We start from the raw sequence: 26,733 nt of genomic DNA on the forward strand, positions 1-26,733 counted from the left end.
GTCATTGCCATGTCCATGTAAAATATTACAAATAAAATATTGTATAGGCTAGTTGTAAGTAATAGTATTGCCATGAGTATTGCCCGTTTTGGTATGTTTGTAGCTGTTTTGTAGCCTGACATTATTTTTTATTTTATTTCTTAATTTATAAAGGGGCCTCTTTTATTTTAATAGTCTGTCTGAAATTTGAGAATACGTTTCTGTATAACTGTTTATAGGCTATATAAAATTAATGAAGACATTCACAGCATATTTAAATTCTGTATTTTATGACAAAAATACTTTGTTAAGAAGTGTAATTTATTGTAGGTTATGTCTTTCACCTTCTGCAGATACCGACATAGAACCACTGGAGTAATCATATAATGATTGTGGTTGCGTCTCAATTAGGTACATGGCTTCCTAGGTCGTAAATCACTATATATGTGAATCTCTAGGGCTGACTCCCTGTGACCTATGCCTGTGACTACCGAACTAGGGAGCTGTTTGAGACGCACCCACACCCTATGTCACATCCGGTTTTGGAACGGTTGCTAAGCGACATGACTGTTGCGTCGTTTCTCTAGTAAAAACACAGAAGACTGCATCTTTAACTTTATTAGTTTTGACGTTTTTGTTAATGAGATAAAGATACACGAAGCACTTGTGCTCGATAATGCCGCTAACAACGATCAAAGACGGTGAATACACGGCCACCGTGTACAAAATGGTGAGTTATTAGCTGCAGCAGGCTAACGGGCTAACGTTAGCTTGGTTAACTTACCACTGTTAACTTAACGTTAGCGGTTGTCGGTTATACTGTTCTTTTAGCGAAACGTTTGTCGTTTTATCTAAATGATTGACTTTTCAATAATAATTATTTCTTTATTTTATAAGATCAAAGAAGGTCGATATGGAGAGGCAATTCATATTCTCAGCAAAGAACATCAGAAACATACTAAAGTAAGTTACAGGAGTCAAACTGGACTCATTCTTTACATCGAACCAATCAGTAAACAACATACAGGCTAATAAGGTTATATTTTTATTCCCCCCCCCCCCCCCCCCCCACAATATTTAGATTTTTATCTGACAATCTCTCACTGTTTATGTCTAGTCCAGGGCTGCTCTGTCTCTCCTAGGCTACTGCTACTATCACATGCAGGACTTCACTAATGCAGCCGAGTGCTATGAACAGCTGACACAACTTCACCCAGAGGTTGAAGACTACAAACTTTACTATGCCCAGTCATTATATGGAGCGTGCGCATTCCCAGAGGCCATGAAGGCTACTTTTCTCTTGGACAACACAACTACTCATACTAAGGTTAACAGAACACACAATATTAATTTGTCACATCTGCAAAGAACGTTTAAACTTATTTGCACTTTTGAGATAAACAGCACATGATAGCACAATACAATTTATAGATGTGACCATCCATCTCAACTCCTCAAGAAGTGGTATTTGTTCATTGTTGGTGCCTTATTTTGAGGAGTATTCCGCATATGTGTCTCCACAGTTCTGGGGGAGGAAAAACAATGTATCCTAGATTTTATTGAACATTTTAAATGTTAGAAGATCCTGAAAGTGATTTAAGCTCAGCAGCCATAACAATCAGTGGAGAAACCCAAAAACATGTTACATTATTATACAGCTAGTGTTACTCTACCGTTCAAAAGTTTGGGGTCAGTAAGATTTTTATTTTATTTTTTTCAAAAAAAAGAAGATGGAAATCAGTGATCAAAAATTTCTATTCATCAACGAATCCTGAAAAGCAACAACTGTTTTCAACATTGATAATAATAAGACATATTTTTTGAGCACCAAATCATCATATTATAATGGTTGCTCAACATTTAGCTTTGCCATCACAGGAATTTAACTTCTTAAAATATACTGAAATATAAAACAGACATGAAAATGCAGCCATGGTAAACATAAGGGAATCCTTTTAAAAAATCTTACAGACCCCAAATTTTTATACGGTAATGTCAGATACAAGAATGGTTATTTGTTGTTTAATGTGAAGATCCTGTCACATTGTATCCCATATTTATGTATATCATTTTTCGTCCTATTTCTAAACAGATGATCAAACTGCAAGCGGCCATTAAATATGGAGAGGAAGATTTTTCAGGAGCAAAGGTAACATCTTTCTTTCTTCCATAATTTTTCAGCCTCATGCCATTCCAAACCCTTTCCTTCTAAAATGGAAATGTTTAATGTTCCCTTTCGGGGAACTCGAGCTGCGTCGAAACGCTGTGAGAACGCCTCTGCGTTAATGCGTCGTGAAGCGCCTGTAGAACCATTCCATCGGAAAAAAGATCGATCGTCGGCGTGATGACGTCATCGACCGGAAGCTATAAAGCGTCCGTGAAAACAAACAGGAACTAGCTTTTGAGCCTTCAGCAAGCGATCTGTGTGAACCTGTCTGTCTATTTGGTGTTTTTGTCTGTCTATATCAGAGATTTTCCACCCTTTTGTTAAATATTGCAGTATATATTAACAAACAAAGAGAAAATAAAATAGATAGAGTAAATATGGCGAGTGAAAGCAGTTTTAAGAGGTGTGTTCATCCCTGCCCACGCTACATCACGAGCGGGGATACACACTCTCTTTGTGTAGCCTGCTTGGGAGCGCAGCATGCCCAGGCAGCCCTCGAGGGGGCTGCTTGCGAGCATTGTGAGCGATTGCCATTGAGAACGCTGCGCTCCCGCCGGGCACTCTTTGAGGAGGGTGCCTCGGCTCGTGTTCCCCGCGGCTCTGGTCCCACTGCCGCCGAGGCGGAGCGAAGGCTGCAGTCGTGGGGATCACAATTGGATGTTGCAGAGGGGTTAGAGACGGGCGCTGCCTTATCTCTGCCCTCACCTGCTCCATCCAGCGGCTCTTCTCGGGGCATGGAAGCACGCATGGCGGTTTCTTCCCCCCCGAGAGAGTCGCCGGTGCTTCATCTGTCCAGCTCTGAGGAGGTGGACGTTGAAAGCATCGAGACTGAAGACTCGCCACTTCAGTCCCCTGCTAGTGAGGAGCTAGTTGAGGTTCTGACGCGAGCAGTGGCCAGATTAAACATCGACTGGCCCACTGAAAGATCTGAGGCAGGAAGAAAGCGTCATAGCAAGCTAGACGAACGATTCCTGCCATCTCGCGCTTCAGAGCCTCAGCGGCGGGGCCTGCCGTTCTTCCATGACTTGCACACCGAGGTGGCAAGATCATGGAGGAGACCGGCATCATATCGAGTTTTCAGCCCGCAGACTTCGGTCTACAGCAACATCAGCGGGCTGAAACAGTATGGTTATGGGGCGATGCCAAAGGTCGAAGAGACGCTTGCGAGCCATCTCTCGCCTTCGTCGGCATCGTCCCTTAAGGCCCCGACTTTACCCACCAGACCTTTAAAAACAACGTCGGCGTTGGTGGGTAAAGCGTACTCGGCAGCGGGTCAGGCGGCTGCATGCCTGCACACGATGGCTATCGTGCAGGCATATCAGGCTGACCTGCTGAGGGATCTGGATGGTAGTGATGTTGTGGGGGGAGATATTGTCGCTGAACTTAGATCGTCAGCCGATTTAGCTCTCCGGGCCACCAAGGAGACGGCCAGATGTGTTGGCCGCTCCATGGCAGCATTGGTGGCCACGGAGAGACATTTATGGTTGAACCCCACAGACATCAAGGAGAGGGAGAAAGCCTTCCTGCTTGATGCGCCGCTTTCTCCTGGAGGCCTCTTCGGTGACGCAGTCCACACTGTCACCGAGAGGTTCCAGGAGTCGAAAAAGCAAGCTGCGGCGCTCAAGCAGTTCCTCCCTCTCCGGGTCCAGGTCCCTGGGGCTGCTGCTGATACCACCAAGCAGCCCAAACCGAGTACGAGCTCCTCACACAGGGCTCAACAAAAGCAGAGCGTCGCTGCCCGAGCTCCCCCTCAGCGCGGGGACGAGGGGCGGCGCTCTCAGACGAGGCCTTCAAGGGGCAGGGCTGATCTGCGGACAGTCCTGATCGCCAAGAAGGCCTCGTCGAAGCGTTCCTGACGCCAGAAGCGTCAGGACGCTGAGGGTGGTTCCCCCCGTAGGGAAACGGTGTTTACCCCTGCCAACGGTACCCGTTTCCCTACGGCACCCTCGGGGGGCCGCGCTGCCAACCCCGCCGCAATGCCGGGGCGCAGTCGGTCTCCGCGGGCCACCCGAGGGTGGTCCGCACCCCCTTCGGGGGGCCCCCGAGCAGTCAAGTCAGTTGTTCCCTGCCGGTCCGCCGCTTCAGGGCACTGTGCTTGTTGCTCAAAATACACCAGAGGCCAGCCTCGAGAGGCTGGTTCCCTTAGTAGATTTTCTAGACGAGTGGAAACGTCTATCAAATATATCTCATTGGGTCCTGCAGATAATAGAAAAGGGGTACGCCATTCAATTCAGAAGTCGGCCACCTCCTTTCTGCGGTGTCCTACCTACAGAGGTGGGCCCGGAGCAGGCTCTGGTAATGGCACAGGAAGTAGAGACACTCCTGCAAAAAGGGGCTATAGAGAGGGTTCCCCCTCCCAGCAGGGAGTCTGGCTTTTACAGCCGTTACTTCATCGTGCCGAAGAAGGATGGGGGCTTACGCCCGATATTAGATCTGCGGCTATTGAATCGCTCGGTGGCCAAGCTCAAATTCAAGATGCTTACACTCAGACAGATTGTGTCGCAGATCAAGTCGGAGGATTGGTTTGTCACCATAGACCTCAAAGATGCGTATTTTCATGTCTCCATCCTTCCACATCACAGGAAGTTCCTGAGGTTTGCCTTCGGGGGAGAGGCATACCAATATCGTGTACTTCCCTTCGGTCTAGCACTGTCACCCCGCACGTTCACCAAGTGTGTGGATGCAGCTCTGGCGCCGCTGCGTCTGCAGGGCATCCGCATTCTGAACTATATCGACGACTGGCTGATTCTAGCGAATACAGAGCAGATGGCAGTTCAGCATCGAGATGCTGTTCTCGCCCATATGTCGAAGCTGGGGTTGAGGCTGAACGCCAAGAAGAGTGTGCTTTCTCCGGCTCAGAGAACCACTTTTCTAGGTGTGAACTGGGACTCGGTAATTATGCGGGCGCAATTATCGCCAACACGCATAGCATCGATCCTGGCAGCCGTCAAAGAGCAGAAGCTAGGCCGAGCCGTCACTGTGAAACAGTTCCAGAAACTGTTAGGTCTCATGGCAGCAGCGTCCAACGTGATACCTTTTGGCCTACTGTACATGAGGCCACTGCAGTGGTGGCTCAAAACAAAAGGGTTTTCCCCGAGGGGAAATCCGCTCCGCACGATCAAAGTCACGCGGCGATGCCTACGTGCTCTGGTCATGTGGAAAAACCCGGGGTTTTTATCTCAGGGTCCCGTGTTGGGGGCTCATGTTCGTCGCGTAACGCTAACGACAGATGCCTCTCTCACGGGCTGGGGGGCGACCATGAGTGGTCGCTCGTCCCAGGGTCTATGGCAGGAACATCAGCGGCACTGGCACATAAATCGGCTAGAGATGCTCGCAGTGTTTCTTGCATTGAAACAGTTCCTGCCCGACCTCAGGGGCCACCACGTACTAGTCAGGACAGACAACACGTCCGTGGTCGCCTATATAAATCACCAGGGGGGTCTGAGGTCTCGTCCATTGGACAAATTGGCTCATCGGATCCTCCTGTGGGCCCAAGGGAAATTGCTGTCAATCAGGGCAGTATATATCCCGGGGGCCCTGAAGCAGGAAGCAGACAGCCTGCCGAGACAGGGGCCGAGGCCCGGGGAATGGAGACTCCACCCAGAGGTGGTGGAGCTCCTTTGGAAGGTTTATGGGAAAGCAGAAATAGACCTATTTGCTTCGGCGGAGAATTCTCACTGCCCGCAGTGGTTTTCTCTGACCCATCCGGCCCCGCTGGGGCTGGATGCCATGGTACAGGAGTGGCCGAGGCTGCCTCTGTACGCCTTCCCCCCGATTGTCCTGCTTCCAGGAGTTCTGGAGAGGGTACGCCGGGATGGGGCCCAGGTACTTCTAGTGGCTCCGAACTGGCCGACCCGAGTATGGTTTTCGGACATGATATCTCTCCTGGAAGGCTCTCCGATGGAGATTCCGACCAGGAGGGATCTACTCTCTCAGGCGGGCGGGAGATTCCTGCACCCACGCCCGGAGATGTGGAAACTGTGGGCCTGGCCTCTGAGGGGGCTAGGCTCATAGAGGAAGGTCTCTCGGCCGAGGTCGTAGAGACCATCCTACACTCCAGAGCTCCGTCCACAAGGAAGTTGTACGCTTTGAAATGGAGACTTTTCTCAGCATGGTGCAGAGAACGCCAGTGGGACCCAGTTAACTGCCCGGTTGGTACAGTGCTGGAGTTCCTGCAGGCAAGGTTCTCGGCAGGGTTGACCCCCTCCACAATAAAGGTGTACGTGGCGGCCTTGGGTGCCTTCCACGTCCCTTTCGGTGGAGTGTCTTTGGGAAGACACCCTCTAATTACACGCTTCCTTCGTGGCACTTTAAGGTTGAGGCCGGCTATGCACTCGAGGGTCCCAGCATGGGACTTGGCCATTGTTCTGAGGGGCTTGTCCGGACCACCGTTCGAACCTCTGGAGGAGGTTTCGGATAAGTTCCTCACTCTAAAAACCATCTTTCTGTTGGCCATTTCAGACGTCAGACCAGGAAAGGTTAAATCTGCTGTGTCCTGTGAGGGCACTGGATACATATGTCCACAGAGCTGCCCTGTGGAGAAAATCTGAGCAATTATTTGTCTGTTTCGGACCCCCTAAGAAGGGGCAGGGTTCGTACGGGTGCTTGAAATCCTTGAAAGTGCTTGAATTTTGATGTTGTGTTTTCAAGGTTTGAAAAGTGCTTGAATTTTGGATAAGGTGCTTAAAAATGCTTGAAATTGTAACTATTTCTTTTACAACAAATACCTATCTGACTAAATAGTTCGTTTATTAAATGTAGAAATAAAATGTTGGAGAACCTAAAATGAAACCTGCTGTGCTCGCGATCTGCCTCTCTATTTCCGTGTGACTCCGCCCCCATGTTGTCGTTTCATTGAACGTTGGCTGAAAGATGCTAAATACGAATTTTGGATCAAACTGGCACAAACCCCACGAAGTACCTCCTGTAAAGTTTGCAAAAATACATGCAGCTTTTCACTATATGGGCGAGTCTGCTCTTTCGAGTCACATGAAAGGTAGGCTAAGTCATAGACTTTCAAGTAAGCTAACTAAAGTAGTTTAACGTTACTGTAGCCTACACATTAGCGCCTATTTGTTTAACTTGCGCTATTAACTGCTAGCTAGGAATTCGCATTAGTGACAGAGTATATGTATAATGTGATAATGTAAGATTAGCATGTCCGTTATGACATGTTCATTTGTGGAATAGGCAGTGAACGTAGCCACAAATTTAAACCTACAAACATTAGCTCAGTGCATAAAAATAGTGTCAGATGATCATACAAGTAACCATGGGCGTAGATTACGCGGGGGACGTGTCCCCCTCACTTTTAATAAAATGTATTTTCGTCCCCCGCACTTTTACTGGGTCTCACCGATGCTAGTCGACCCGCTCCGAGCGGGATCCGAACCGGCGTTACCTGCGAGGGGGCGGGCAAGTTAAAGGGGTACTTCAGCGCTGGGAAGATGAATCTGTATTTAAACTGGGTCATCAATGCAGTAGAAATGTGAAATTATTTTTGAATTTGGTGTCTTCTAGACTGAGAAAAGACAGAAAATGAATTTTTGTCCCATGGGGATGAAAGACTACAATTCCCAGAATGCTTCGCTGCCCTGTGAGGCCATTCCCAATGCCGACAACTTCATTACTGCAACTGAGTTAGAGACACTACTATTAAAAACTGAACGTGTCTGTTCAACATAATGAGTGAGTCACCGCGCGAGTCTCACAGCACTGAGCACTAACTGAGAGCTGAGGTAATCGCGACTACATACATTCACAACGCGAGTTCAGTCTGGCGCGTTTCAGTTCATGCCTTTGCAAGCTTAACTTTCATAGAAATGAATTTGAGAAGTTAAAAGACTTACATTGCTCACCATAGCTCCGTTTAAATGATCCTGTCTGCAAGCTGAGCTCTCCCTGCCAGCTGAGTGTAATCTCCCATCCCCCATGCGCGGATTCAAAACATGCGGAAATGGCTCCCTCTGCTGGCTGTAGTCTTTAGCCTCTGGGCAAACATTCCTCCTATGATGCAAAAACCGTCATTTTGCATCATAGGAGGAATTTTTCCAGAAATAAAATGCATAAATCTCTCGTCTCAGGTAGATATGAGAGGGGAAAGCACAATAATTTGAATATTCTCCAGGGTTTCTACTGATACAAAGCCATATGCTAATCGCTGAAGTAACCCTTTAACAGGGACGCTAAAAACAGCTTTCTTTAATCTGGCGCTTCTTGAGGTCACGGGCAAGTGTATACATAGAAACCAATGTGAATACATCAAGATTTAAATTCAGAGACAAAAAATAATCTATGCATGACCTGCTGTCATTTTATTCGTATCTAAATATGAGGAGGCGCTGTCTCACGGAAAGTCCAAAAGCGGATTCGTAATATCCAGTCACGCTGGAGCTGCAGCTGAAGGAAAACAATCGTTATGATGATGAAACGTGACGACGACAATCAGACGATTGCGACAATATATATGCTTTATGTGTGTTTTTCAAGCCATCTCAATGTAGGCTATTGATGACAATAAAGTATAGGCTATCATATGAATAATGCAGCTTTTAATGTTTAGTATCTTCTGCTCACCAAGGCTGCATTTATGTAATCAAAAATAGTTCAAACAGTATTATTTTGAAATATTATTACAAATTAAAACAGCTTTTTTCCTATGTGAATATATAGTAATTTATTCCTGTGATCAAAGCTGAATTTATCATTACTCCAGTCTTCAGTGTGACATGATCCTTCACTAATCATTCTCATATCAGGATTTAATAATCAAGAAACATTTATGATTATTATCTGTGTTGAAAACAGTTGTGCTGCTTAAAAATGTTGTGGAAACCATGATAGCCTACATGTTATTTTTCAGGTTTCTTTAATGAATAGAAAGTTCAAAGGATAGCATTTATTTGCATTCATTAAAAATTATCATCTTTTGTAATATTAAAAATATCACTTGTGATCAATTTAATGCATGTCTGATCAACAAAAGTATTAATTTCTCTCTTTTTTAATTTTACCACAAATGTTTAGATGGTTTCATCAAAAATTAAGCATCACCATGAGCAGCACAACTGATAATAATCATAAATGTGTGTTGATCATCAGACCCTCATCTGAGAATGATTAGTGAAGGATCATGAGACACTGAAGACTGGAGTAATGATGATAAATTCAGCTTTGATCACAGGAATAAATCACACTTTACTATATATTCACACAGAGAACAGCTGGTTTACATTAGAATATATATATATATTTTTACATTAAATAAAATCTATGGAGTGTTAATGCACAAGTGTTTGTAGGCTAGTATATAAACCAATTATAAAATTGGCACAAAAAATAGGAGAATAATATTATAGATATTAATTAGTGGTTATTGTTCAGCAATGTATTTGATATCTTGCCCAATTAAAAGCAAGAGATGCAATAAATTATATTGGTCCAAAAAAAAAAAAAAAAATTCTGTCCCACTCACTTCTGAAAAGATGGCTTTGCCCCTGCAAGTAACTTAGTGCTGTCAAAAATATTGATGTATTTTTCGATCGGTCTGAATTTAGCACGGGATTAGATACATAATTCTACAAATTCCTGCAGATTTTGCGCTCATATCTGAAGTGGGCACATACCGTTATAAAGCCGACCTCTGACATACAAGTAAATAAAATAAAAAATAGCTCCTTTTCCCAGCTAATAAATGGTCAAATACACACAAAAAATGTTACACTGTTCATCTGGGTGTGTATTAACCTAAATACAGCCGTAAACGATTCAGAAGAATGAGTAACAGGAACAGTGTTTTGATTCCACACTCGCGTCAGGTCTTAAAGGGGCAGCAGTTATTCAAACTACAAAAAGACAAAAGATCACCTGCTGCTCTTTACTGATCATATAAAGTGATCTCTTCAGAAGAAATACTTGATTGCCTAGACTTTTAATAGACATACACACACAATTTTTTTTAATTAAAAATAGAAAAGGTCAATGAGGTACATGTGATTGACTGTCTACCTCAAAGACGAATGTTTTCATTTTTAAAATGTTCAATAAATGAATTGAAAGTTAAGTGTACCCGTCGAGTGATTTTGTTTAGGGTAATTGTTTTTACAATTACCCCAAAGGCAGGTTAGATAGTAAGCAAAATCTACTTAGACAGTGATACATTTAAAAGAAATAAAACTTGTGATTTGGTTAAATATCTGATCCTGCTGCTTTACGAAACACGATTTTGGCTGTTTATAGCATTATTATCTTTTTAATGTGATGATAAAGTGTACTAAATAATAATTTTGACAATGTATTGGTATGTAATTTACAGTGGTGTTAGGTGCTGGAAAAATAATTAAAATTGACCTTGAAAGTGCTTGAAAAGTGCTTGAATTTGACCTTTGAAAAGGTGTACGAACCCTGAAGGGGGCTCCAGTATCCAAGCAGAGGATGAGCAAGTGGGTGGTCGAGGCCATCTCACTTGCTTATGAAGCGGCCGGGCAGCCGTCTCCACTGGCTGTCCGGGCGCACTCAACCAGGGGTATGGCTGCTTCAAAAGCACTCTTGTCGGGGGCTTCCCTCCACGATATCTGCAACGCGGCCAGATGGTCGTCTCCGTTTACCTTCGTCAGGTTCTATGAATTAGACCTGGCATACTCCCCGGCGTGTCCGTGATCACTTACTTCAGGCTTTATCAGAAGTTAGTTCCTGTTTGTTTTCACGGACGCTTTATAGCTTCCGGTCGATGACGTCATCACGCCGACGATCGATCTTTTTTCCGATGGAATGGTTCTACAGGCGCTTCACGACGCATTAACGCAGAGGCGTTCTCACAGCGTTTCGACGCAGCGTCTCGTTCCCTCAGGGAACTAGGGTTACATACGTAACCTGAGACGTTTTTAAGTGCAGTTCTTAAAAAATATTATTATTATTTTTTTTTTAAAGCATTATTATTATTATTATTATTATTATTATTTTGAGAAGAAGAAATACATTAATACAGGCTTGGAAAGGCATGAAGGCAAATAAATGATGACAGATATTTTGTATTTTTTTTAATTATATATATTTTATATAATATAAGTGAACTATCCCTTTAAGAGACCACAGTATACATGTGGAAAATGAATCACTGTTTGACCACATGAACAACGTTTATTTTGTTGGAATATTTTGGTTTTGCTTCTCCAGTCTTTGGTTGAGCAGTTGCCTCAGGATGATCCAGACTACGATGTGGACCTCGGGTGTTTGCTTTATAAGGAGGGCGAGTATGAAGAGGCTTGCAAAAAGTTTATGTCCTCCATGAATGTACTGGGCTACCAGCCAGGTGAGCATGAGCTTCTTTAGCACCGGTTTTCATTGAATTATAACTGTGTGTGTTTGTGGTGTCTACATGCTAGTGCTTAATAGACAAAACAGACAAACACACAAACTGGTCTTTCCCAGTAATTGTTTGCCAAGAGTAACAAAACATAACGTTGACTGGTTGACCACACTGCGTAAAAGTAGTAATTTTGATTTTTATGGAAATGAATGTGGTATGGAGACCTTTTGACACTTGGATGTTTTCTAAAACTAGCTATGTCTGATTGTTTTTTTCTGTTACAGATCTGGCATACAATATAGCACTCTGTTACTACAGTTTAAAGCAGTACGCTTCAGCACTCAAATATATTGCAGAAATTATTGAACGTGGAATCAGAGAGCATCCAGGTATGTGTAACAGAACATTTTCTAAGATGTGTGGCTGTGATGTTAAACAGTTTCAGTGAAGTCTACTATGTCTGTAGAACTCAGTATTGGAATGACAACAGAAGGCATTGATGTGAGAAGTGTCGGGAACACCCTCGTCCTGCACGAAACCGCTTTGATTGAAGCCTTTAATCTGAAAGCAGCTATTGAATACCAGCTGAAGAACTGTAAGTATAGATAAACCATCCGACCTGATGTTTCACTTAGGTGGCTTCCTATCATATACTTTTTGATGTGCACTTTATTTATTCATAGCATTCAATAAATCACAAATCTATTAGAATAATCTATGGCCTCCCAGGATTTCTAGTGACATTTGCATTAAGCATGAGTTCTGCAGGAGTGTTTTGCTCAGTGGCTTTGTGCACAAATAAGTATGGGGTGATGCTCTGTTTTGACTGCTTACTTTAGCAATTACTATTATTGAACTTCAGTGAATCCAGTCATACTGGCCTCTTATCTCTAAAATTTTTTGCAGATGCTGCAGCACAAGAAGCACTTACTGACATGCCCCCCAGATCAGAAGAGGTACTAAAATGTCACCTTTTTGCAATAATAATTTTAAACAAAAATAATTTTTGTAACAATTTGCCCCCTTGACACATTCACATGCATTTTTTGTATCCGGATAGTTTCTGAATATTGTTGAGGAGAATTGCATTCAAATGTGTCTGTTTACACATATCCATTCGTAGGAAAACGGCAATTACATATTGCTTCAGAGGTTGCATTTACCCAGAGATGGGTGATATGACCAAAATCACAATACGAGTAATTCTATTTCAAAATAACAATATATATCACAGTATTATGGAAGCTTGTTTTTACCATAAAATAAAACATTTTAAAATATAGCTGCGACTTTTTATCTCTATATTCAGAATTTAAAAAATTGAATCTCTTAAATAAATGTTTTCTCAGAATTGCGAGATATAAATTCGCAATTGCAAGTTATAAAGTCAAAATTACATGATATAATATCAGAATTGCGAGTTATAATGTCAGAATTCTGTGATATTATGTCACAACTGCGAGTTATAAAGTCAGAATTGCGTGATAAAAAGTTGCAACTGTAAGTTTATATCTCACAATTCTGTCTATTACTCAAAATTGCGTGTTGTAAAGTCAGCGATATATAAACTTGCAATTGCAACTTTATATCAAGCAATTCTAACTTTATAACCTGCAACTGTAACTTATGTCATGCAATTCTGAGAAAAAAGTCAGAATTCTAAGATAGAAAGTCGCCATTGCCTTTTTTTTGTGTGTAGAGGAAACAAGCTTCCATACGATATTGTTATTTTTGCTTTAAATAAGGTTATGATATCAAAAATGTTCATGCCATAAAAATTTCATAATTCTTTTCATTTTTTTTCAAATTGTATTTTACCAATTATTTTCAATGGGACTGCCACCTTTTAAGAACACCATGAGGCGCTGCACATCTATTTCACGCTCAAGCACTGAGCGCTCTGCACTTTTACCAGTTGCCGAGAGTTAAAGAATGTTAGCTTTTAGTAAAACGCAGAACCACCGTCACTTCGCTCATCACCGTCACTTCGCAGAATCGCTCATCACCGTCACTTTTTACCCACAGTGGAGGTGGGGCAGCACAAATTCAACACCAACCAACTGCCACATTCTGCTCGTACAACGTCCACAGATGACAACAAGCATAATAACTGAACAAAATAATTTAAAACAAGAGCCAGAGCAAATACATTACATTGTATTGACATTTTTACATAGAATCAATACAGAAACAAACTGCCTCTGAAATGTACTAGTAAAACTTCTGTGGATATTCCATATGATAACAATCAAAGAGTTTCAACTGAAAAAACAATGTTGCACTGCCAAAAACGCTCTCAAGTGATCACAGCAAGGCATTTTCAGCAGAGCGCCTAATGCTTTGGTGGACACGGGACCTACTGAAGACAATTACACTGATAAAGAAAGAGCAAAGAAAACAAACTACAATAGAACAAAGACAAATTAATAGACCTACCTGAAAAACATCAAGTACTAGAAATACTACATAAAATTAAATCAAAGTAATCCAATGTAAATATAAATAAATAAAAATGCATAGTCTTTACTGTGTAAATTAAACACACATTTATTCTTATTAAAGTCAAGTCAAGATCAGTGATTTGGTTTGCATTAATAAAGACAGCAGGTAAATTTGGATGCTGTGACTTTAAGACATACTGCACAAATCCAATATACATTCTAAGATATAATGAAAGTTTACTCAAAAAGATATGGTCACTTTGACACAGGTATCTATGTGTATTTAACCGATCAAGCTCAATTAGGCTAGCCTGACAAGCCAGACCCACATCAAGATGTTTGGTCTGGAAACTCACCATAGACGGCTCAATCCGAGGGGCGGGATAAACGGTTGTCTTTCAATCTCCCTCTGCACGCGATAGGATAGCGCTACACCAACCAGAGCAACGAAGGTGAAGCAGATCTGGTTGACAGATTACATTTTCGCCATATCCGGTCAGCAAAACTCCGAACACATCTTCCCTTCTTAAGAATGATTTCAGTGTCATTCTTTGTTCTTTTCTGAAAGAAAAGCTTCCAGAGTCGTGACCAAAGCTGACCAAAACCAGCTTCTTTGTTTACAAGTAGCGTGCAACTCTGCCATTATTATGTTAGGCTCGCCCACCGACTCTATACACGATTTGATTGGTCTGACCTAGACATTTTCCGATTTTTCGATTTTCATGTGTGCGATTTATCACGATAATGAATATGCACGATATTGTTATCGTGGGCACTTTAAAATATCGTAAATTATAATTTATTAACAATTAATAATTTTTTTATAATGCACTCAAGAATACTTTGCCCATCAACCGTATAAATGCTCAACGCCGCTATTCTGCGTCAAAGGGAAGTGCTCAGGTGTAAATGAGAAGCACATGAATGAGTGCCGCTCTCTGACAGCAGAGGACGCTGATAAACTGCAGAATGCCGCGGTTACCCCGGAAACCCGCAAACAAACAAAAAACGGGTGTAGTTTTTATAATCTCAATGTTGTTCATCACAGCACCAAATACTTAATACTTAAACACTTAATAGGCTATTTATTCTCAAACTTGGACTACAACATGCTCTAATAATTAGAACTGTTCTAATTATTTGTTATTGTTAAGTAAAACTTTGAGACATACGACTTCATTAGTTATCATGTTAATTCATTATTACCAAACTGACAATGAAAAATACTTATAAAGAATTAATCATTCTAAGTAATGTTAATTTCTTAGTTACTGTTTAATAACATTAAAATCAAAATAACTTTTTTAATGGACCTAAGATAAAACTAACAATGATCAGTATTTCTTAACTAACATTAACAAAAACATTATACTTTCTGTAACAAATGTAGCTATTGCTCAATCTTAGTTAATGCATTAAATAATGAGACCTTATTGTAATTTGTTACCTGTTGTTCTTTATAGCCTAATTATTTTGCACTTTAATCTGTTTGAAAATTGTACTTTTACAGCTCTGAAAAAAATCAAGAGACCACTTAACATTGTTTTCTCAATGATTTCTCAATGAGGGGTCTCTTAATTTTTTCCCAGAGCTGTATATATTTTTGGTGCATTATTGTATTTAAACATTCAGATATTTTTGTTCTTACAAAAATAGTTCTTAAAGCTGTTATGCTATGTCAACACTTTTTTTTGCAACTTATTTCAATATCGTGATAATAATGTATATCGTTATAAAACTTCAGCAATTAATCGCAACATAAAAAATTGATATCGGCACATGCCTAGTCTGACCATAGTTTGGTTTTTACAGCTGAGAAGTGTATTGAGAATTGCTAGACTACACTCGCGTCAGATTAGATTTGCTGCCGCTAGGGTCCGTCTAGATTTCTAGGCTACAATTAGGCGGCAAAAAGAATCAGTTCTCATGCACGACAGTGCACGCATACACTGAAATAACTTCACTTTCAATGCTAATTGCACTTCAATGGTTTTTAAATCACAATGCTTACAAACAAATGCAAACGATAAGCTTTCATGACCATAGCCGCAATAGAGACTATAGTCCTAAATCTCTACCGGTTGACACATTTCTACTGGTTAATCATGTCTACCAGTATATCGCCCACCCGAACATTTACCGTATGTTTTCTGACATTTGCAGACTTTAAAACAGTAATGATTACAGTAATCATTCAAAATGTTTTTTCATTTTTTTTTCATAAAGTATATGGCGTATTATGTTGTCCTACTTAAAAGTTAAGGATGCTTATTGGGATTAGATCAGAAGATAAAGGAGAAAAATATTTTAAAGTGTTCCCGCAAAAGCAGACCATAAGGGAGATGTGAGCAGGTTTGGGGAGAGACTCTTAAGTGAAGTCAAGTGAAATAATTAATGGGATATTGTTCATTAAATTGGACGAGCAGATTGCAAGACCTCAGTATCTGTTGATTTATTCATATTTTGCAAGCAGAATAAAAAGAGAAGAAGCCACAAAAGCACTTTAAAGACTTTTATCTTTAAAGATAAAAATAGAGCATGACAGAAAATGTACAACCTAGTCCATCAAAGTGATGGAGAGTTATTATTTTAGCACAACCTCATTATAGATGACTTAATCAATGTGATCATTATATTGCTTTAATCAAAATGCATTTGCATTTACACCTTGTGACATTTATACTTCGTCACCTGAAATCTCTAACCACCACCTCACAATCTGATTTACACTCGACTTTAAATGTATGCAAGTGCTGTCCGATTGTAATCTGACCACCTGTTAATGTATTGATAGCGCATTACTATTTTATTCCAGTACATTTTCAGGTGATTTAGCTCTTTATAATGTATCTTGTTTCTGTAGCAATGCGGAAAACAAAGGCTGCCAGATAAGATGAGAGGCCTGTCAAGAGAATATTTTCTTCATTAGTTATGCTGTTTGATCTGAGCGTGCTCACTCTTGCAGGATAGCTTCTTATGAATCAATGTCATAGGCATGCCAATTCACATGCAGTCATGCAGAACTTTTATCCTATATTGACAGACCATGTGTCACCCATTTCAGAAGAAAGAAAAGGCCAAAGTCAGTTTTAATGGAAAAGCACAAGTCAATTTTGTTAGTTTAAATTCTCCCAAATACTTAGAAGATTGTCTCCTGTTATGCTCCGGGGATGTGCTGTTTTTGTGATTCATGTGCAGGTTTAATCCTTTTCTGCAGGGGGTTTGTATTGTGAGAGCTGGTAAGCCCACACCTGCTGACTGGAATGATGGTGGGCTGCAGGGACATGTTTTTTGTGCTAGTTTGTGCTGGCACTTAAAAGTTAATGAGTCTAAACTCCAAACTGTGATCCATCTTACATAAGCACTCATTAAATGCACTGTTTCTTCCCACAGGATAGGTATTTTTAAACACTGCATCTGTAGCATCTGTAGCTAGGAATGGTGCAAGGAATGCAATGCACCAGATTTTAAAAATAATTCTGCAAAGTAATATTCACAGGTTTATGCTATTTCCTTAAAAGAAAAAATAATATAACTATTTTTCAAACTAACAATATTACAGTGCAATTTCACTGTTAGTTAATAGATAAGTATTTATACCTGCTAAAGTCCTTACTTTATGCATATCTTCTTTTTTTTTTTTGAGAAATGCACAAGCGAACATATGCTGCCCTCTAGTGAACCAGAATGTCACTGTGGTGGTTTAACATTAATACATTTGACAGTTTAAAGGTCATTTATGTCAATTGTCTCTTTCTATTTGTAAGAAATACATTTAGCTGGTCTGCATTCTGATTGTTTAAAGTCTATCAGCCATAGAAATTATAATTATGTCAATTGTAAGTATCTCTTTTTTACATTTAGGAGCTTGATCCAGTCACTCTTCACAACCAGGCCCTAATGAACATGGACACCAAGCCCACAGAGGGTTTTGAGAAACTTGCTTTTCTCCTTCAGCAAAACCCGTTCCCTCCTGTCACTTTTGGCAATTTATTATTGCTTTACTGTAAATTTGAGGTGAGTGTTCTTCATTGATGATTGTTGAGGAAAATGTTCAGTGTCTCAGCTTTAAAGAAACTGTATTATATTTTTTCTTTTTTTGCCTATAGTACTTTGACCTCGCCGCAGATGTTTTGGCTGAAAATGCTCATCTCACTTACAAGTTTCTCACACCGGTAAAGCAGAAATTATTTTGTAGCAATTTTATTTCCCATCAGCTTTGTAGTATGTGCACAGTTAGCAATTTTGGTATTAGAAAATGCAATCATGTAGAAACAAGTCTCTACTTTTTATTAGCCCAAATAGTCGTTCCAGTAATAACATCCATATTGATTCCTCTGGCCATAAGGCATTTGCAAGTAATAACACACCAGGTGATAATTACAGAGTTGCATCATTCATATTGACATATTGGTCCAAACTTGCATCAAGACTATAGGGCTCTTTTTTTGTTGTTGTTCTCCTTATATAGTACCTTTATGAATTCTTGGATGCCATGATCACATGTCAGACAGCACCTGAGGAAGTAAGTGATCTATTGCATATTTTTTCTCTTTTGGCAAGTACCTAAGTGAGCCTTTAAAAAATATATATACTTATATTTTAACTTTGTATGTAATGTAGGCTTTCCGAAAATTTGAGGAAATTGCTGGAAAACTGACTGAGCAACTACGCAAGGTTACAAAACAGGTTACAGCTTGGCATTTGCCTTTTTGAATTCACAGCATTTATGACCGCTTGTGTGAAATATAACCATTAAATCTGTGTTTCTGACTCTAAAAAGCTTAATTAAAATTGAGAAATTAAAATCTCTTTCCTCTAAGGTGCAGGAAGCCAGGCACAATCGGGATGACGAATCCTTAAAAAAATATGTCCAAGACTATGACGAGGTTCTTGAGAGGTAAATGTAAGATTAATTTACATTTAGTACATTTATGCATTCAACAGATGTATTTTATCCAAAGGGAAAGAAGAGATTACTAAAGCTTCATTCTTAAAATTCTGTTCCCTGTTTAATTTATGTAAATTCATGTAAAATGTCCTTTTTTTAAAGGTACATTCCTGTGCTAATGGCACAGGCCAAAATCTACTGGAACCGTGAGAACTACAGCATGGTGGAAAAGATCTTCCACAAGTCACTGGAGTTCTGCAATGAGCATGATACTTGGAAACTTAATGTTGCTCATGTGCTCTTCATGCAAGATAACAAATATAAAGAAGCCATTGGTTTCTATGAGCCCATCGTTAAGAAGCATTATGAGAATGTAAGTATAATATTGCTGAGTGTGCTTTTCTTTTAGATGAAAATAAGAATAGTAACTCAAGGAATAAAACTGAATCAATCCCCAAAAGCCTGCACTCTGAAGTACCATAGAAATTTAGAAAGTATTTTACATAAGTAGTTTAGTACGAATAAAGTTAACAGTGGGATAGAGATGCTTTTAATATGCATTTAAATAAGATAATAACACTAAATTCAGAAAGGATCTAAAGAGATGTAGTTTATCTTTATTGATTCACGGATTTATTTATTTCCTGTCATGGTGGGTCACATTTCTATGTCAAAGTACTTTTATTACTTTGACAATTATATAACAAATCTAAACATTTCAAATGAAAACATGTTCTTTGCTCCTGTGCTTACTAGCTGGAACAGTGTAACATTCAAGAGTGTCCCTGCAAAACAAAACCCTCGGTAAAATAATCTGTGACTCTTGGGAGTCTTGCTGTGTGACTGCATGGAGTTTGCAGCATGAAGTTTCATAATATTTTTTTTTTTTTTTTGAAAGTGTGCCTGTTATTAGAATCCTTGCAAATGATTGTCACATTTTGTTCTGCAGATACTTAACGTTAGTGCGATTGTTCTTGCTAATCTGTGCGTGTCATACATCATGACCAGCCAAAATGAAGAGGTAAACATTTTAATCTTATTTAAATATACATATTGACACCAAATGGAGCAGGCTTGTGTCATCAATTTTCTCTGTGTCTGTGTTTTGTTTTGTTTGTTGTTGTTTTTTTACCCATCTGGTCTGCCTCTGTGTGTGTACAGGCAGAGGAACTGATGAGGAAGATAGAGAAAGAAGAAGAGCAGATCTCTTATGAAGAGCCAGACAAAAAAGTATTTCATCTGTGTATTGTAAACCTTGTAATCGGGTATGTACAATATTTTTACATAATTGTGTTATATCAACCCATAATAACATATTGTATCTAATAGAGTATGAACAGATAATGTTTTCACTTTACATTTGCTTTCTGAAATATACAAATAACACATCTGAAATATCATTATTACTCAAGATGACATTATGAGAGCAGCCTGTGTAAATTCCGCTACGGTAAAGTTTGGGGTCAGTATCTATAAATATATATATATATATATATATATATATATATATATATATATATATATATATATATATATATATATATATATATATATATATATATATATATATATATATATATATATATATATATATATTGTATATGTCTAATAATAATTATTATGATTTATTACTGCTAAAAAATATTTAAAAAATAAGAAATTACCATTACAATAACATTTTCATAATTAAAAATTAAAAATAGAGTATGTCAGAATAAATATAACAATATATTAATACTAATTATTATTATTATTATTATTATTATTATTATTGTTGTTGTTGTAATATTTTACAGGGGGAAAAAATGCTGGGTTACCTATTAGTATGCAGACACCCTATGACTAAAAACAGTACAGGCCAAAAGTTTGGACACATTACTATTTGTAATGTTTTTGAAAGATGTTTCTTCTGCTCATCAAGCCTGCATTTATTTGATCAAAAATACAGAAAAAAATGTAATGTTGTGATATATTATTACAATTTAAAATAATTGGTTTTCAATTTATTATAAATCACTTTAAATGATCATTTATTTCTGTGATGCAAAGCTGAATTTTCAGGATCGTTACTCCAGTCTTCAGTGTCACATGATACTTCAGAAATCATTCTCATATGAGGATTAATTTTCAAAGTTGGAAACTGCTTAATAAAATCTATCATGTGATAGACTGGATTTCAAAAATAGTAATGTGTCCAAACTTTTGGCCTGTACTGTATCTGTATATTTTGTATTATATTATCTGTAAAATCTGTGTTGTCTATCTGTGATATCAATTTCTTAAAGTCTGTCTTTAATATGAAATATTAACCTCTTGTTCATCTACTCTGGGGGAAAAAACTCCATTGAAGAAAAACATGTATTGTCCTATAAATATATTATTTTTAAGTTTATTAAGTTTTAAAATGTATTCAATGGATACTTCACCTCTTTTTCATATTAACCTATGTTATTCCCTTAACTAAGATGAGTTGATACATACCTCTCTCGTTGGAGTGCGTTCACTTAATCTCTCTGAGGCGCGGTGACGATCTGATAGCATTTAGCTTAGCCCACTAAGCCCAGTTCATTCACTATGGTACCAAACAGAGATCAAGTTAGAAGCGACCACGTTTTCCATATTTAAATACAGTTACACAAATAGTTGAACGATAAAGTATGGTGACAAAAAAAAAAAACGTGGCATGTTTCTAACCGGATTAAAAATGAGAACTTTAACGTATGGCGGAATAGCACTTCTGAGAGTACTTTGACTCAGCGCAGTAAAAATTCCCGGCTTAAAAATCCTCCCTCAGAACATTTTATTAAACATGTTATTGAGGTAAAACATGTTATTAAACGTTGTCTTTTGTTGAACAGGTTTATGAACGCTTTACTAGTTTGTGAAGATGTTTGACTCCTGTTGCTTTTTCAAACGCGACTCAAACTCGCAGTCTTTCAGACGGAGCAGCGTTTACTCCTGATCTCAGAGCCGCTCTTCGCTATCACACTGGGCATTTATTTAATTAATTAAAATCGCAGCCGTTAAGCTTTCATGATCACACATTACCCAAATCTTGATTGCGGTTCGATTTCGATTAATCGTGCAGCCCTACTTATTACATTACATTTCTTACAGGACTTTGTACTGTGCTAAAGGGAACTATGACTTTGGTATTTCTCGTGTCATAAAGAGTCTTGAGCCATACAACAAAAAGGTAATTAATATTTTATTTTATTCTTTTTAATAAGACATTTTCAGTGTGTTTAAACAGTACATTAACTTTTAATAACTTTCAACATATGCCTTACTTGCTGTATTTCTTAGTTACCATCCACAACATGCTATTTTTGTGTATTCACAAATATCCAGCTGCATAAACAGTGTCTTCTCTTGGCTTGACAATAATGTCATGTGTTTTTAGCTTGGAACAGACACGTGGTTCTATGCTAAGAGATGTTTTCTCTCACTACTGGAAAACATGGCAAAACACATGATAATGCTCAGGGATTCAGTGGTCCAAGAGTGCATTCAGTTCCTTGAGCACTGTGAATGTAAGTATTTCCTCTAAAGAAATGGTATGATCCCACAGATAGTACCTCTGAAACAGGTGGTGTATCATGTTTCAATTGTAGCATGACTGTGTCAATGCAAAGCTATAATCCTCCTGTAATACGGAAAGTATTAATATCTAATCCAGTGATTATGAGTTCACTGTTGTTTTGATTGTTTAATTCAGTAGGGATGAAATGCTGTTTTTTGAAAGCTGAGACGCTAATTAATTTTCAATCCTGAGATTCTCCATGGGACTAATTACTTTTTTTTAACCCTCCCCTCTAGTGTACGGCAAAGATGTGCCTGCCATCATAGAGCAGCCTCTGGAGGAGGACCGCATTCACATTGGCAAGAACACCGTCACATATGAATCACGCCTGATAAAAGCTCTCTTCTATGAAGTCACAGGATGGAATGAGTAGGCTAATATATCTATATTAGAACAAGATATTGGGTAATTATTCATCAAAGACCACAATTTTCTCACTGGCATGGATGGATGGTGGTTTGACTAATAATAAATCTCATGGCTACTTTCTAAGCAGCTTTGGAGAGATCATGCTGTTTCTGGACTAAAGTCAAACATGCATTTTTAAGCATGCATTCTCTGTAATAATGAGCCCACAGGGGTTCACTCCCTCCAAACATGAAAGAGAAAATAAAAAAGGTCTTTTGTTTTCATTTAAACTAAGCGCTGTTCATATTAAAATTATGCCTCTATTTAACCTTTTATGCTCAATGCATTATCAATGGAGGCATTCAATTTGTACAGTCTGGTTATTTTTCATCAGAATAAAAACATCTATCATAGTAGATACAATATACATTTTGTTTATTTGATTTTATTTAAAGATATTTTCCTGTAATTTATTACCAAACCCTGTTTTCCTGGTTATTTGCCCTTTGCATCGTGTTGTTTGGAACACGATATCTATCACACATTCACAGAGAAGTGATCATAGAAGAAAGGATACATACCAAATTCATCTAAAGCCTGATAAAGAAGGAAATCGAGTTCTGTGATCATTATTTCATTAAGCATGGCCCTTAAATTAAGGGTCTCTTCGTTATGTCCTGCTCTGAAAGGTAATAGTTGAGAAAACCTCCTAATGTGCTCACTGCAACTCCTGTCATATGACTTGAGCAGCCATCTATGAAAAGAAACGTATACGCATTAGTTTCAGACAGTATAATTGCGTGACGTTAATTAAGTAATTCTTTATTTTTATTAACAACTGCATTGTTAAGAGCAAATAAAAACCTGTCAGTGTTTTTTCCCTTCTTTTCACCCGTTTGTGGGGTGCATCCAAAAATTCCTCAAAGATCTGGGAGATGTCCTCTGAGGGAGGAGGGGGATATTAGACAAAAAAGGTCATTTACAACTCTATGACTTAAGGATTATTTTACATTCATTAGGATGAGATTTTTAAATGTATATTTAAGATGATTTAACTCACCTTCTTTGCCGAAACAACCAACTTCGTGGTCTTGCCATGTTAAAATAGACTGTAACCAATCCAGTTTATAGAAGTCTGAGAATCCCACTAAACCACATAAAAGAACTGTAAAAGAAATAAAACAAAATACAATAAAGTGGATGTTATAAGATTTTCCTCCATTCATTTGTTCACTATATAGCATTTACTAACTGTTTTCTATAAAGATGTCCTGCATTTGGCCAGTTAGACCATTCTTGAAAATGTCCTGGTTGCTTTTCATCATGTTGGAGCAGAAGATTCTCTTATAATGTTCCACAGTTATGTTGACACGAGACAATCTTAGGTCCCCCTTGAGTATTCTGGAGCACCCTTTCTGAGGACACAAGTGTCAGACTGAAGGTACACAGATTTACTTCAGAGTACACCAGAATGTGTTGTACTTTCTCTGTTCTTAAAGGGATAGTTCCAAAAAATGAAAATTACCCCATGATTTACTCACCCTCCTAGGTGTATATATTCTTCTTTCAGACAAATACAGCTGGAGTTATATATATAAAAAAATGTTATGACTCTTCAAAGCCTTATAAAGGCAGTCAATGGCAGCCCCAATTTTTAAGCTAAAAAAGCACATCTATCCATTATAAAAGTAATCCACATGGCTCCAGGAGGGTTAATGAAGGCCTTCTGAAGCGGATTGATTTGGGCATTTTTAAGCTCAAATTAAATATCTAGCTTCCGTATTCAACTTAGGCAAAAAGTGTAACGCCTCTCGCAGTTCAAAATGCTTACGCTTAGGCTTTTTTCGTCAGAAAGAAGGCGGTCTGCAAGAAGCTAGATATTTTACTTTATAAAGTTTTAAATATGGATATTTTTATTTTCCCACGCATCAGCTACCATTCACTGCCATTATAAAGCTTGGAAAAGCCAGGATAGTTGATTATATAACTGACTGTATTCGTCTGAAGATGAATGTCATATACACCTAAGTGGATGGCTTGAGGGTGAGTAAATCATGGGGTTATTTTAATTGTTCAAAAATTTAAATTTTGTTATCACTTACTAACCCTACACAAAAGAAAATATTTTAAAGAATGTTTGTAATATGATCCCCATTTACTTATTTTCTTTTTCCTATATGGAAGTCAGTGGGGACCATCAAATGTTTGATAGCCAACATTCTTTCAAATATACTTTGCATTCAACAGAAGAAAGAAACTCAAAAAAGTAAGTAATAAAATATTTTAATTTTGGGTAAACTATCCCTTTAACAAAAGGTAATTTGCTTATACTACAATAACGATTAATAGAGTGGTTACCATTGTTCCTATCATGAAGTACAGTAGCTGGTGGGACAGGGAATAGTGGGGACATCCAAACTGGGTCATTGTGTCCCTACAGGACTTGGTCACAATACATGGGGTTCCATTGTCTTTCCTTTCAATAAAATAACAGCGTATTGACTGATTTGTATCACTTTTTCATTATATTTTTATTCTATAGTCGTCTTACCATGTTCCTAGAAGGAGAGTCATGCACTTGTCACTCAGGTGCTCATCATAGCACTCCATAGACCTCACTGAGGAATAAACCAGCGAGGGGTCTGTGGAGCTCCATTCTGCAGGCAGAGACCAAAAGGAGCTGTCCAAAATAGGCTCAAACTCTGTTTAGGAAAAAACAGTACAGGTTTTCCATGTCACTATTAGACTGTATTTTAAATAGTGTTTCCTTTCACAGAGTATTACCTTTGAAATAATTGGGGTCTGTCTCCTGAAGAGCGTTGACGGCAGTAGAAAGGCTCTTGTTCAGTCTCTTCAGCATAGAAATGGCAGCTGCGCGCTGAGAGAGACTAAGAAAATCAGAATGCGGCCAAGTTCGTGTTGCCTCCCGCAGCTGCGCTGAATTATATAAGTAAAACTGTCGTTATCGCTTTTCCTGGATTTACATATCACAAATATAACCATAAAAAACTTTTGTGTTTTGTTTAAAAATTATTTAAGATAAATTATGCGTAGGCTATAGCCTACTAGCGCAAGAGGCGCCAAAAGACAACATTGACTGCATGAGGAGACCTCAGACTCAAAATACTGACAGAAATGCCATGTAAAATGAACTGTTCATCTGATTTCACAACAGAGGCCAGTGTCAACTAAATCGATTAATTAAAATAAAACTCTTGAAAAGGTATAGGCTACATGAAAGGGAAACAATGGGATAACCTATCGAGATTTTTGTTCTGCGCATTGTAAACTTAAAAAAAGAAGAAGTTGCATTATGGCACTCGACCGAGTAAGTTAAATAAAGTGATAAAACACACATTAACATCTTAACGTTACCTTGAAGTATTATGTATCCAACAACACCGTCCAGGTTGATGTTTCTTCCCTGAATATCAAAGTATGTGATTCCCTTGGATAAACTTATAATTATATTATCAATCACATCCTGGTTTGATAAATCTATTCTAAACGAGAGAAAGGTAAATACAAGGAAATTAAACCACATTTTAGGAACTTTAAGAATAGAAAAACAAACTGAAATCGTTAATGGACGAGTTGTCTAGCCAGTAGCTCTCTTCTCCTTTTTTTCTTATTCCAAAGGCTGTTTGACCAAGCAAACCTATCACGTGGCTCAGTCCGCTGAGAGATTTAGGGCTGCCTAAACCCCTGGGGTGCCCGTGCCACATAGTTTGAATATTATTGCCTTAGCTGAAAAAATTACATTTTCTCCTCAGTTTCGTCATTTCCAGGTAGCTACATCTAAATAGCACCTTTCTCTATTGACAAAAACTGAAAATCTGAAATAGCAATAGCTTAATTGCAAGCCGCAAATATTGGTTACATTTTAGTAGTTTATAATATTGCAGTAGGCTAAAACCTGAGACCAGGTCTTTTTTTTTTTTTTTTTTTTTTTTTTTTTTTGAAGTCTCTTGGAAATGTATGTTTGTTTTTATTTTATTGGATATGGAATTTAGCTAC

The 26,733-nt window shown here is 38.8% G+C and overlaps 3 protein-coding genes across 9 annotated transcripts in view; 1 reads left to right on the forward strand and 2 right to left on the reverse strand.

The window, feature by feature from the left end:
• The window catches only part of si:ch211-76l23.4 (uncharacterized), a 34,680-nt gene that overhangs the window by 2,221 nt on the left and 5,726 nt on the right, over positions 1 to 26,733 (reverse strand). Inside the window, exon 1 of one of the 3 annotated variants that reach the window (XM_067415034.1) lies at positions 21,267 to 21,896. The exons of 1 other annotated variant lie outside the window; for it this stretch is intronic. In XM_067415034.1, coding sequence (XP_067271135.1) covers positions 21,267 to 21,326 — 60 coding nt within the window. In that variant the 5' untranslated portion in view covers positions 21,327 to 21,896. Of the gene's footprint in view, positions 1 to 1,401; positions 1,496 to 21,266; positions 21,897 to 26,733 lie in introns of those variants that run through there. One more of the 3 variants, XM_067415050.1, reaches the window with a different exon arrangement.
• ift70 (intraflagellar transport 70) lies at positions 441 to 23,358 on the forward strand. 4 transcript variants are annotated; one of them, XM_067414963.1, is made up of 20 exons: positions 441 to 709; positions 877 to 942; positions 1,097 to 1,306; positions 2,072 to 2,128; positions 11,321 to 11,456; positions 11,738 to 11,842; positions 11,920 to 12,048; positions 12,360 to 12,409; positions 17,759 to 17,911; positions 18,004 to 18,069; positions 18,366 to 18,419; positions 18,518 to 18,571; positions 18,718 to 18,794; positions 18,948 to 19,158; positions 19,542 to 19,589; positions 19,735 to 19,806; positions 19,947 to 20,050; positions 21,903 to 21,981; positions 22,189 to 22,318; positions 22,605 to 22,742. In XM_067414963.1, the coding sequence occupies exons 1-20, from the start codon at positions 656 to 658 to the stop codon at positions 22,739 to 22,741; spliced, it is 1,992 nt and encodes a 663-aa protein (XP_067271064.1). In that variant the 5' UTR covers positions 441 to 655; the 3' UTR covers position 22,742. The 4 variants fall into 4 exon arrangements, with proteins under 4 accessions (XP_067271064.1, XP_067271078.1, XP_067271058.1 ...); XM_067414957.1 differs by having other exon boundaries at positions 445 to 709; positions 18,518 to 18,583; positions 22,605 to 23,358; XM_067414977.1 differs by lacking the exon at positions 19,542 to 19,589 and having other exon boundaries at positions 444 to 709; positions 22,605 to 23,358.
• On the reverse strand, positions 23,334 to 26,577 carry c2h16orf89 (chromosome 2 C16orf89 homolog). Of its 2 annotated transcripts, XM_067415013.1 has the most exons (8): positions 26,092 to 26,576; positions 25,501 to 25,653; positions 25,268 to 25,418; positions 25,075 to 25,192; positions 23,969 to 24,131; positions 23,777 to 23,881; positions 23,581 to 23,658; positions 23,334 to 23,470 (listed from the first exon to the last, which is right to left on the reverse strand). In XM_067415013.1, the coding sequence occupies exons 1-8, from the start codon at positions 26,258 to 26,260 to the stop codon at positions 23,367 to 23,369; spliced, it is 1,041 nt and encodes a 346-aa protein (XP_067271114.1). In that variant the 5' UTR covers positions 26,261 to 26,576; the 3' UTR covers positions 23,334 to 23,366. The 2 variants fall into 2 exon arrangements, with proteins under 2 accessions (XP_067271114.1, XP_067271106.1); XM_067415005.1 differs by having other exon boundaries at positions 23,370 to 23,658; positions 26,092 to 26,577.

Source organism: Pseudorasbora parva, chromosome 2, assembly GCF_024679245.1.
Source record: "Pseudorasbora parva isolate DD20220531a chromosome 2, ASM2467924v1, whole genome shotgun sequence".
Lineage (NCBI taxonomy): Eukaryota > Metazoa > Chordata > Actinopteri > Cypriniformes > Gobionidae > Pseudorasbora > Pseudorasbora parva.